The sequence below is a fragment of the Sinohyriopsis cumingii genome, chromosome 3 (genome assembly GCF_028554795.1).
Source record: "Sinohyriopsis cumingii isolate HCF-2022 chromosome 3, ASM2855479v2, whole genome shotgun sequence".
Classification (NCBI taxonomy): domain Eukaryota; kingdom Metazoa; phylum Mollusca; class Bivalvia; order Unionida; family Unionidae; genus Sinohyriopsis; species Sinohyriopsis cumingii.
The window spans coordinates 37,843,454-37,856,110 of record NC_142963.1 but is presented as its reverse complement, the minus strand read 5'-3'; the positions used below and the strand labels follow the sequence as shown (position 1 = coordinate 37,856,110).

The following is a 12,657-nucleotide window of genomic DNA, read 5'->3' as shown; positions in this document are numbered from 1 at the left end:
ATGTTTGACGTAGTCATTAATATGGGAAGTTTACCATCCAGATGCATCCCCTCACCAAGCTTCATGTCACTAGGTAGGATATTATGAATAGAGTAAGCTAAAAACTTGTTTGGTTGTGAGCTAAATGTAAAAACTTTAATTGCAGTAAAAGATGCAAGTCAGTCTTAAAAAATATTGATCGAATATCTGTTTTCACTGACCATGCTGCTTAACTATAGTACTCTGTATCATTATTTCTTTCACAAAATCTCGACATAATGAATGGCTTTGCGAACTGCAAGTTACTGAAGGATACAGTGTGTGTGTGATCTGGATTTTTAACGTAGCTTTAACAATTTTTCAGTCATATCGCTATGATGTCTGCAGTGTGACAGTTTATAGTGATGTCTAGCACTGGGACATCATGCCGCAGACATGTAGCATGATGTCCCACCCAGTCACATTATCCTGACACCAGGCCAACCAGTCCTAACACTAACCTGTTAATGCTGAGCGCCAAGCGAGGCAGCTGTTTAGTACCATTTTTGTAAATCTTTGGTATGACTCGGCCTGGGATAGAATCCACGACCTACCGCATCCGAGGCGGTTGAAGGATACAGAACACTTTCAAGTGAGACATATAATTTTTATAAGATTTTACACGATTTTCAATTACACTTTCATAATTTTCATGCTCAGGTTTTTCAATATGAGCAATTTAAACATTAATACTACTATCAGATCATGCCAATGCAGACTCTCATTCATTGGAACTATTTTCCACAGGTTTACTTTTGTCAATATCTATGAGATCACAAGCACTGAACTCTTGATTTTATTTTCCTTGCTAAATCCAACAATACAATCTTCAGCAGTCATCAGCATCATCCAGCTCCCTCTTTGCATCAAATCTCACTGAGTTTAGCACCAAATTTGGCACCATGGAAACATTGCTAAATTATTTCAAGTTCTACTATGTGCCACAACTGGTTAATCCAGTGAAATGCATCAAGTGCTGCTAATGATCTGCACAATTCACTAATCCAGCTAACACTATCAATTCTGGCAAGAAGCGACTGTATCATCAACATCCTTTAACAATCAGGAAAGCATGGATCATACCTTGGTCCAGCTGCTGCAGATGTGATGACATTTGGAGGTGAGAAATGTAATCTAATTTTTTCCAGAACAATTTTATCTGAATGTGACATTGTATTGTTTAAGACTAATTCTGAGAAATCATGGTTGCCTTTAACACTTTTGTTATTTCTGTAACATGAAAGCAACTGAATTTAAAACACATCTGTAATTACTTGTTTAATATTGTGACCATTTATTTTGCATCTGTATTAAATGGTTTGATTTTACTGATTATTCATGCACAAATACATACTTAAGCATTACAACCAAATTAACCTGACACATTGTGCTTCACTTGTCAATTATCATATCAGCAGACTGACATTTCCTCCAGTGTGTGATATTTAGAGGTAACAAGGTAAGGGCATCCAGTTTTAGGAAGCAGGTTTAATTAAATCTGCAACAATGTTTCCAATTTGTTTCTAATAGCTAGGATTTAATAATTCCAGATTGTTGAAGTTTAACAACAAAGAATTTATGAGAAAATATTTGTTTAAAAACAAACTGGTCAGTTTACAGAGAATTCTAGATTGGAGAAGGTCTGATTCTCAGAAGTTTCCCTCTACATTCTATAATGCTTTTTCCAAGAATCTGGACATATTCAAACTAGTTTTCACAATGATATACACTACCTTTTTATTATTTGGTCTTGTTTTGACTATGCAATACACTGCTTTATATATTATTTAGGCTTGTTTTGACAATGATATACACTGCATTCTTATTCTACTTGCAAGACATGACAGTATTAAATGATAAAGACAAAGTGATGCCCATCATGGTGCAAGGAAGAAATCAGCACAAATCATACATTGTTACACATATATCATTTCACCAGTGGGAATAAACAGCCTGATGGCCCAGTCATGGCATTAAGGGCTATCATATCATTTCCCCAGTGGCAATAAACAGCTTGATGGCCCTAGTCATGGCATTAAGGGCTATCATATCATTTCCCCAGTGGCAATAAACAGTTTGATGGCCCTAGTCATGGCATTAAGGGCTCTGGAGAACATGCAGGTAATACAGAATGTGGGTGGCCACAATCCTTGCACAAACCCAAGAATGAAATGGTGCAAAGTGAGTTCTGTACCAGAACACTTACCAGTTCCACAGAGGAGCAGTGTTGAATCATGGAAATTCAGAAACTCCATGCTAGTAATTTTAGTGTTTTTGGGATTATCGTTGCTCAGGTGGTTTAACCGTGTACCTTGCTCCCAATCCCAGAAACTGTAAACAAAAAATGATAGTCAAATGTATAGTCAGAATTTTACAACCAGCCAATCTGGAGATTAAGACAGCCCCTAGCTCAATGAAAATTAATCATTACTACGTGAAAACATTAAGTATGGTAAGTAAGCTATTGGTTTCTGAAACATCAGTGAATTCATTTTATGTCAGTTTGATATTTTTAGTATCTGTGAAAAAGGAATATTTATGACATAAAAAAATAGAAGCCATGGCACAACCACAATATATCCACATTCTTGTAATAAATAAGCATATTATAATCAGTTTCCCTGTTCCTGTGTATAATGATTTTGGCATCTGCAATAATGATGAATGTTCACAAATGATAAATCCAATTAGTTCTCCAAGGTAAAACTTTAAATCAAGTTGGTTCAACATAAACTATAAATGTTTCCAAATGACACACATACCAACATCACACAAATGAACAGTAAATTTCTACACAAGTAAAAAAAGGGCCATAACTCCATAATGTTTTGCCTAAATTGGTTAAATTCAAACTATACTGCAAAACCTTATACCAAATCTGGTTTCAATCCATTATGGTCATGAAAAGTTTAAGAGGTAAGAATGGAAATGAAAGTGAAAAAGATTTAAATTCAAAGAGACATCATAATATTATAAAATTCTGCAAGAAAACAGTAAAAACTAAATTTGACCTGGGCTCTCTTAATGTAAAGTCCCATACCAAATTTGGTTTCAATGCATGAATGCTTTACAAGTTACTGAGTCGACATTTAAAATCACACAGGGACCAAAAAACATTGCTGGAAACCAGTAACAAGAGAACCATATCATATTGTGGAAACCATTTTTCTTCTTTCAGTAACTTTCACCTTCGATCAATTCACTCCAAAATGGACACATGCCTACTTTGTCTCTAATACAAGCCATCCACAAAGTTTGGTCATTATTTGTGACATAGGACTATTGTTGAAACAGTTTTCCTCCATGGAGTCTGTCTGACCCTGACTCTGAAACATTAATCCCAAAATTAACAGGTGTCTGTATATTTCAAATGCAAGCCACATTCAAATGAAGGTCAGTAGTAAAGAACTCAAAACTGAAAAACATAATAAAATAATATGCTGCATCTTATGTTAATTAATTGTTATTTAATTGATTAAATATAGCTTGAGTAACTCACAGTGCATCCTTCCCTGGCCCCTTGTTGGGCCCTTCTTTGTCTACTATGGTTGCTCTGCCATACATGATGTCATTACAGCCAGTATATGTTAATAAGGTAATATCTAAATTTAGATAAATTGCCATGTAGAACCAATCAGATGACCGAGTTGGAGCACATGATCAAACATTATGTCAGTTGTTTGAGGCATTCATTCGGCAACTGGGATCCCTGTAGAGATGCGTGCTTTAAAGTGTCAACACTGCATTTAACTTAAATTATCAGCGGAAAGAACCACCTACCTCCCCTCTGTCCACCATGTCATTTATCTGGGGCATTACCTGCATAGCATATTGTTCCAGTTCTGTTCTCGGGCACCACTGCCCAAGTTCATGCATTCACACTTTGCTTGAACCCCAAGTTTGTCAGTACCTGAATATACTCAACTACTAGGCCATATATACTTCATACACACTTCCCATGGTGCATGTATGGAGTATCGGCTGATGTTTGTTATCATGGCAATCCTTGGGAATAGACTTATCGAGTTCCGGTTATCACTGTCCCCATATACCTTGTATCAGCCTCTTGTGGTTCCATATACAGGTGTTGGACACTCTTCACAACCCTATAAATTCCCCAGAGTCTCTCATCCTGAGGTATTCCTATGGAACAATGGGCCATTGTCAAGTTTCATGCATTCATAACTTTGCTTTTGAACCCCAATTTGTGTCAGTACTTAAATGTACTCAACTATTATGCCCATATATACTTCATACCTACTTCCTACGGTGCATGTATGGAGTATTGGCTGCTGTTTGTTATCATGGCATCCTCAGGATCAGACTTGTCGAGTTTCAGTTATCAGTGTCCCTATATACCTCATATCAGCCCCTTGCAGATCCACATACACGTGTCGGACACACTTCACAACCCTACAAACTCCCACATGTCTCTCATCCTGAGGCATTCATATAGAACAAACAATTCAGAGCTGGGCTGGTGCAGTGTGCTGTGACAGGACTTGCCCCCATTATGCCAAAGATTATTTTATATGTACAATAAAGTGTCTATTGAACCTATGTATTGTGTGTTATTTAAATGGAAACCAAAGTGCCCAGTTCTAAATCAAATGGACTGTAACTTCAAACAATTCTGCCAGAAAACAGTGAAACCTGAACTTTACCTAGGTAGATTCAGTGTACGGCTTCACACCAATTTTGATTTCAATCAGTGGCAGACAGACATAAGTAACACATATCCTCCATAAATGTGATGGGAGCAATAAAAAGGGGAGTGAGGTTAAAGGTAAGATCAATGATGACGATTGCAATATTACAGTAAGATAATAAAAAGCCAAATATGAAATATACAATCTATAGAACAAGGACATAGCTTACATAATACCATCAAATCACCCACAAGAAAAAGATTTTTTTTTAAAAATGATGCAGCAAATTCTTTGCAAAACACTTACCTGACACCATCTTTATCTGCCACAGCAAGATGGGGATCATATGGGTGAAATTTGATCACAGACGGTATCCCTTGATTTCTATTCACAAAGATTTGATCATCCAAACGATTAAACCCTAGAAACGGAAAAATAAAGGTTTATCACTTATTGTAAAAAATGTCAAAGCTTGTGAGTTTTCAGTGTGATTTCCACTAATTTTTAAAACAAAAAACCCCCACAAATACTAGTCAGAGAAACCAACTTTTGGAGTAACATATTTCTTCAATAATACTTAATACTCAATCATAATGTTTAAATGTATATCTGCTACCCCACCAATCCAGCCCTCCGAAGCAAAAGAAAACGAGTAGCAATAACAAGATTTTCAACATGGCTGCTGTTGGATGTCCATGAAGAACCATTTTTATTTAGGATTAACTAGACCTGATGAGAGTCTTCTGGTGAAAGCCCATGCCAGTATGACTTTCTGTTTAGGTGGAGCAGTGACAGCAAGATTTTCAAAATAGCTGCCATGTGAGTCATACTGGATGAAAGATCAGCACCATTTCATTCAGGACCAACTTAAGAAGTCTTTTAGTGAAAGCCCCATGTTTATATGGCCATCCATTCAGGAGGAGTAGAAATAAGATTTACAAGATGGATGCTGTGGTGGCCATACTGGATGTCTTAGCAGCACCATTTCATCTAGGACCACCTAGACCATGGGATGAATGTGTGTAGAATGTTTCAAAGCAATCTTCTGAATAGTTTAGCAAAAACAGCCACAACAAACTTGTGCTAACAGATGGACATATAACTCCTGACACCATACAATGGACAATAGATAATGGACAACAGTCAATACCATAACACTTCTGGTCTATGAACAGTAGTACTGATAAATACCAAATAAACAAGTCATACCAAGTGAAATTCATCGTAGAGTTGTATCTTTTAATTGACATCAGTGTAATCATAATAAATGTGATGTCCTTGTGTATTCAAATATGAAAAGTGTCAACTGACCACAAAAGTGATGCACACAAGCATAAGTGCTGAATGTTTTTTGTTACAATGAATTATCATGTTAATAAGATCTTTTGTAGCAAACCAAGTCATGGAGACAGAATAAAATAATGTCAGAAGGCATGTAAATCCTACCTGTGTAGGAGCCAGCGGTCAGGGTTGTATGTCGAGTCAACTTGTTTCAACTGACCAATTAAATACTGTTTTAAGTATTATAACATTGGTAACATCATTAAAGCATCTAGCTTAATCTTTGGTTTATCCTGATCATGCGGAGATGTGATCAAGGCTAGCAAGCAAACCAAGTGAAAGGCATACTTAGTGCATGAGAATCTTAGTTCTGTATTTAAGATTCATTATGGAGAAGTGAGAAATTCAATGTTTGTGTTGAACTTAAAATTCCTAAATTGGCATTCAAAAGTTAACTCAAAAGCTTACTGGAAATTTTGTGACTACTTGCAATGAAATCGCATCAATATTGCATCTATATTTACTGACATATCAATAAAATATTTTCACATTGTTGTTTTTCAAACTAAATTTCCATCTAATGAGAGTGGAAAATATTTTATCTCTGTTTTGAATCAACAATAACAACTAAAATGTATCCACATCCACATACAAAAAACAATTATGTAATACATGATGTTTCACTATTACACATGCTGGGCCAATGAGTTCTTTTTCATCCACTTGTCCAGAACAAAAAGTTTCAGAAAATTCACTTGTCCAAGCCAACTTTTCACTTGTCCCAAAATTCCAATCACTTGCTTAGATTTGATGAGATGTATGCACTTTAATCCAAAGAGGGAACAAAAGAAATCATGTATATCATATTTATTCTTAAAAGGGATTCATTTTTCCAAAAGAAAAGTATTATTATGATTTTAGCAACTTATGTTTTCACAGCTGGATTTGAAAAAAACGTCCATGTACATGTCTGCCACATGGCAGCCTCAGTATTTCCATCAGTAAAAATGGAAAGGAACTGACTGGAAATAAGACTTTCCTAACTCCTTCTCTCACGACATCATCAACTGACAGAGCAAAGTTTATTTCCCCAAGTCTGTCCTGATAATTAGCACTAAGTTCAACACAGTTCTTTTCCTACAAGGCACACAGTATTTTCATATCAGAAAATGGCTTCCATAATGGACTATGTTATAGGCTATGTTAAAAACAATTCATGCTTTTATTTTCTTCTCATTCTCGTTCACTTTTTAAATGATCTTTCCTTGTGGAGTGTCAGCAACTCTCACTTGGGATAATTTTCTGGTAGCATGGTTTGTCTCTTTGAAGAAACAGTTACCTCAGACTCAGTGCCTTTCTTACATTTTATTCTTTCACTTTTACATACTCTCCCTTCTCCAAATCTTTCTTATTACCTTCCTTGTAAAAATAATTTAGTGAACTTATTTTATCCAAATAGTAAAGATCTCATTGCCTGACAAATACTTCTAAAGTGTGTATTAACATACATTTTGTGACTTCAAATGCAAAATTTGATGTGGGGTGTGTATCATATTTGTCTCTTTTGTAGCACTGTATATTAAGTATTCCTTATTTAAGGTATATCCCATAGGTTTCCTGTCTGTTAATAAACCCCATGACCAGCAAGAGTTGTAGTCATTTCTATCTATACAATGCCCAACTCACATTTGTATACTTAACATGAATAAATTCTCACTTTATGCAAGAATTATACATTTACAGCAGTTACAATGTGCACAATCCCTTCCCCTTTCCTTTCCAAAAATCACGGATTCGCTATTTAATAAATATTGAAAAATCTTTCATGACAAACGACAGCATTAAATTACTATCCTTCCGTTCCATACATTTACCAGCTTTTATCTGTTCTTCTTTAGCCTCATTACGAATTCTAGCATTGCGCATGAAGCGGAATTCTCGACAGTGGTATGTGTTACTCTCTGTGTCCTCATCATCTGAAAGTCGCATCATTGGCAAGGCAAAATGTTTACAACTCCATGCAAAGAACTCTGTTCCCAAGTTAATTTCATGATTATGCTGTGGTGTTGCTGGCTGTGGTGGTGGTTGCTGCTGCTGTCCAGCTCCTCCCCCTCCCTCCTCCTTCTCTAACTGATAATGGTAAAATCAAAAAATATGAGAATAATTACAATAGCAATCAATGCAAACAACGTGTAAAACAATCTATTATCTGGCTTTACTTGTGAATGATGTACACCCAAAATGTGAAAAGTGTACACTCCATCTACATGCAATGTACCAACAGGTCAGGGTAGACCCAAATCTACTACCACACAATGTACCAGCAGTATCAGGGTAGACCAAAATCTACCTTCATACAAAGTACTAGCTGTCAGAGATCTAAATCTACCATAATACAGTGTGCCAGCAAATCAGCATAGACCCTGATCTACAACTGTTCATTGGACCAGCTGATCAAGACAGACCTAGATTAACCATCATACAATATACCTACCATTGCAGATCTACTATCATACAATGTACCAGCTGACCAGGGTAGACTCTGCTCTACCACACTATAATTCAAAAGCAAAGCAGGGTTGACTCAGATCCACCAGTGTACAATGTACCAGCAGATCAGGGTAGAACCAGATCTACAACTGTACAATGGACCAGCAGACCAGGACAGACCCAAATCTATCACTGTACAATAAACCAGCAAATCAGAGCAACAAAAAAATCTACAATTATAAAACTTATCAGCAAATCAGGGTAGATCCAGACCTATCATAATATAATGCACCAGCAGATCCGGGTGGACTTAGAAAGCATTCCAATCCACCCTATAAAACAGAGGAGTTGTTATGTTAACAGCCACAATGTTTCTGTCTGAGGCTGGCAACTTTGTACTATACTAAGTGCATGCAGTACCAGAATGATTTGAATGATGGCAGCTGCCTTTTCAAAAAAGGCTCTTAAATTCACTGCATCCTGTATCTCATCAGACAAAAGGTCAAAGGTCTCTTGGATTTTCACTGAATGCATATGTAGACAGTGGGTCAACCAGTCCTAACACTAACCTCTTAATGCTGAGCACCTAGCGAGGCAGTTGTTGGTACCATTTTTACTAGTCTTTGGTTGACCCAGCTGGGGAATTGAACCCACGACCTCCTGCATCTGAGGCTGACACTCTAACCACTTTGGCCACTTGAGCGGTCGATGCAGCTTGTCTTGCCAGTATTAAACTGCCTGGATGACATGTGCAGCAATATGGATGGACTGACCTAATCCATCTCCATGCATTCTGAGGAATGGTACTGAACAGGCTGGTCAGCTATCCAGATAGCTGCATATGGGATGGGAGCCTGAAGTATGGATCATCAATGTCCAACAATACTGCAAGCACCCACTGGGCAACAAACCACTATTGGGCGATTTCTGACAGATGCAGGAACAAAATTTCATCAAGGTCAGCAACTGCATCATCAATTCTTTGTTGTGTGCCAATGATGTTCAAGCTTTTCTACAAACTCATGGACAAAATCCCTTCTGACCACATCACACATACAAAGCAGGTACAAGACAAAGAACACTTTGTGCAAGAAAGACATGGGTTCATGCATGTCCCCATTAGCTTAAAATTTTACTCTTGTCAAATTACATTATTGATGTTCAACTTAAAAGACAAGAATGACAAACATATCAGAAAATAACAATCCCAATGTGTTCAATATTAACAATAATAATATTTGTTATTTAAACAAGTTAAAATGATACAGGAACTAGCAATAATGATACCATGTTGGAGTACTAAGTAATAGTCATTAACTTAAACAAAAATTCGAACAAATATTGCAAAAAATCCAACAAATTAAGGCAAATATGTAGGAAATACATTAATATGCAATACTATACCAAGTTTCTTGATGGAGGGATTGAAATAACAATAAAATAAAATTGGATTTCAAGAGGCCAAACAGTATGATTTTGATATCAAAGAGGGAAAGCTTAACAGTAGTAGGTAGCAGTGGTTCAGACATAATGGGTAGGAGTTTCTTCCCTTGCTCTATATGGTACATGTATATAGATGGGAAAGACAAAAATTCATCTAAGTGTTAAAATGTGTCTATGTGGGAGTGATGGATGCAAGAGGCAGCAAAGTACATTTTCCTAATGTCAATGTGATCAGGGAATGTGTTTCACGGAGAAATAAAAAATGATGACTGATCACACGTGATGTAGATCCTCTGAACCAGAGACTGATGCATCTGAACACAGTTGCCTTTGTTTGAATAGCCCTTCAATATTTATGGCCAGAGTCACTTTGTACCAGTGATTTTTTCCCCTCAAAATTACCTTTCTTGGATGCCCATCCTTTAATGTAGCTAGTGGCAAGCATGTTAGTGCAAAAAATGTCCAATTTACCCCCTCAAGAGCAGACACAGATTGAGGATGACAGATGTTTATTTGTTAAACTGACACTGACATTTATTCCACTATGCCGATTAAGTACTTAACTTTATTCCATACAATAATAATCTGAGTACCCTTACTGATTTGTTAAGTTTGCCACTTACTGGCTATTATTAATGCCAATAATTATCATGATGACAAAAACTTAGTGCGGCAACGTGAAATCAACATGACAGGGTCCAATCATCTTAAAGAAACAAAAAGTCCCTAAAAAAAACATTTCCTGGAATTCAAGACCATTATTTCTTTTTAAATGCAAAGTGTTGAAACTATCTCTGATTGTCTTGAGAGACAAAATTTCAAATTAGTCACTATGGCAAAAACCATATTGGATGTAAGATTAGCACAATTTTCATTCTGGACAAGCCAGACACTTTAGTCTTTTAAGTTAAAAGTAAATTTGGTTTCACCGAGAATATTTACCTTCTCACATTAACATTAGGATACATGCCTGCTACCTCCTGAATCAAGCCCTACCAAAGGACAAAAATTCATGTTTTCTGTTGTTATGTATATTTAATTTATATTGTGTTTGAACTTTATCCAAGACTGAGAGTAGAGTTCTGACTAACCCGACTACTGTCATTTTTTTAAAGGTGTTTATTTGAATTTGAGTTCAGGACCTAGCCTTGATTATGACGCTCGATCGATTGATAGATTAACTGATTGTGAAGTTTATGGCACAACATCACTGTTTAACACCATTTTTCAGCACAAGATAGGCTATACATGGCAGCCAGTATAAATGGTGGAGGAAGAACCTGGGAAAACCCCGGAAAGAACCACCTGCACACGAGAAGCTACTGGCAAGCTTTCTCACATACCCACATTGGCTGAATCCGAGACTCAAACCGATGCAGACAGAGGTGAGATGCAGTGATCCATAACAGTAAGCGCTTTAAATTACTCAGGCCCCCAGCCCAAAAAGTTGTATGAGGTAAAAGAATAGTCAGAAAGGTTAATTACAAAAGAGTCATAAAAGTATAAAAACACAATGATAATACTGTGGAAATATACGAGGGTTCCTGATCAACAGGGATGTAAATGTTCTTTGTAAATTGCAAAAGGATAATAAAAGTAAATAAGGATGATTAACAGTATAAATGTTCGTTCCAAATACTCAAAATTAATAGGATTGCCCACTAGTGAAATTTTTTAATAAATGTTAACTTCCTTTAAAAACTTTAAAATAGATGTTTAATTTACTGTATCAAAAGATTCCTTCATGTGTTGAACATTGTAGTAATGACTGTGTATAGGACTGATATAGAAAACAATGTCATAAAGTGTTTCACAGTGAAGGGTTCATTGTAATATACACACTCATGTGGGTCTTTGCCTTTTAATATGAAGGAGTGGGTTATATAAGTATGACCAATTCTAATTCATGCAATGACTACCTCGTCCCTATGGAAGCTCTGTAGGAAGGTGACAAATCACCAAGAACTGGTTTGATTACATGGAGCTTGTTATTCACAGCATCATTCTATGATGTCTGCCACTTGCTAAATGAAGACCTTTTGATATTAAGTTTAAAATCAGTGAATGGTATATCAAAATTCACAAGCAAATCCTGCAAAGCTAAGAGGCTGTGTTGGTTTAATTAGATCTGGTAGTCATCTGGGCTGCAGCCACTGAAGCTACCAGATACAGATTCTGTCTCTGCGAAGCTAAATCCGTGACGTAAAAACAGGTTGACTGGATGCCAGTCAACTGTTTCATCATGTCTTTGATCAAAATGTTGTGTTCAAAAGTGAGGCTCACAGAGATCAGTCTAATTTCATAAGCTGAAATCCTCATGAGGTGAATTTGATATTTTGTTGTTGTTGTTGTTGTTGGAGGGTTTAACGCCATTTTTCAGCACACGATAGGCTATACATGGTGGCCATTATTAATGGCGGAGGAAGAACCTGGGAAAACCCCAGAAAGAACCACCGACCCACGAGAAGCTACTGGCAAGCTTTCTCACATACCCACATTAGCTGAATCTGAGACTCGAACCCACGCAGACAGAGGTGAGATGGCAGTGATCCTTAACGGAAAGTGCTTTAGACCACTCAGTCACTCAGGGCCCCTCGATATTTTGAGACATGTATAACCCACTTAAGCCACGAAGATATGCATAAGGTGACATCCTGCTTTCCACCTTCATAGTAAGAGTCATTTGGACAGGCTTTGTGTGATGACTCTTTGAGAGCCCAATGACAGATACCAGTTCTTGGGCACAATGCCTGGATTTGTCAAGAGGATCACCAAA

At 36.9% G+C, this 12,657-nt stretch overlaps 1 protein-coding gene across 2 annotated transcripts in view; it reads right to left on the bottom strand.

The window, feature by feature from the left end:
- Positions 1–12,657, bottom strand: part of LOC149802713 (regulatory-associated protein of mTOR-like) — a 119,231-nt gene that overhangs the window by 22,156 nt on the left and 84,418 nt on the right. For both annotated transcript variants that reach the window (XM_089952122.1, XM_089952123.1), the window contains 3 exons: positions 7,823–8,078; positions 4,974–5,088; positions 2,225–2,349 (listed from right to left, as the gene is read on the bottom strand). In XM_089952122.1, coding sequence (XP_089808248.1) covers positions 2,225–2,349; positions 4,974–5,088; positions 7,823–8,078 — 496 coding nt within the window. The remainder of the gene's footprint in view (positions 1–2,224; positions 2,350–4,973; positions 5,089–7,822; positions 8,079–12,657) is intronic.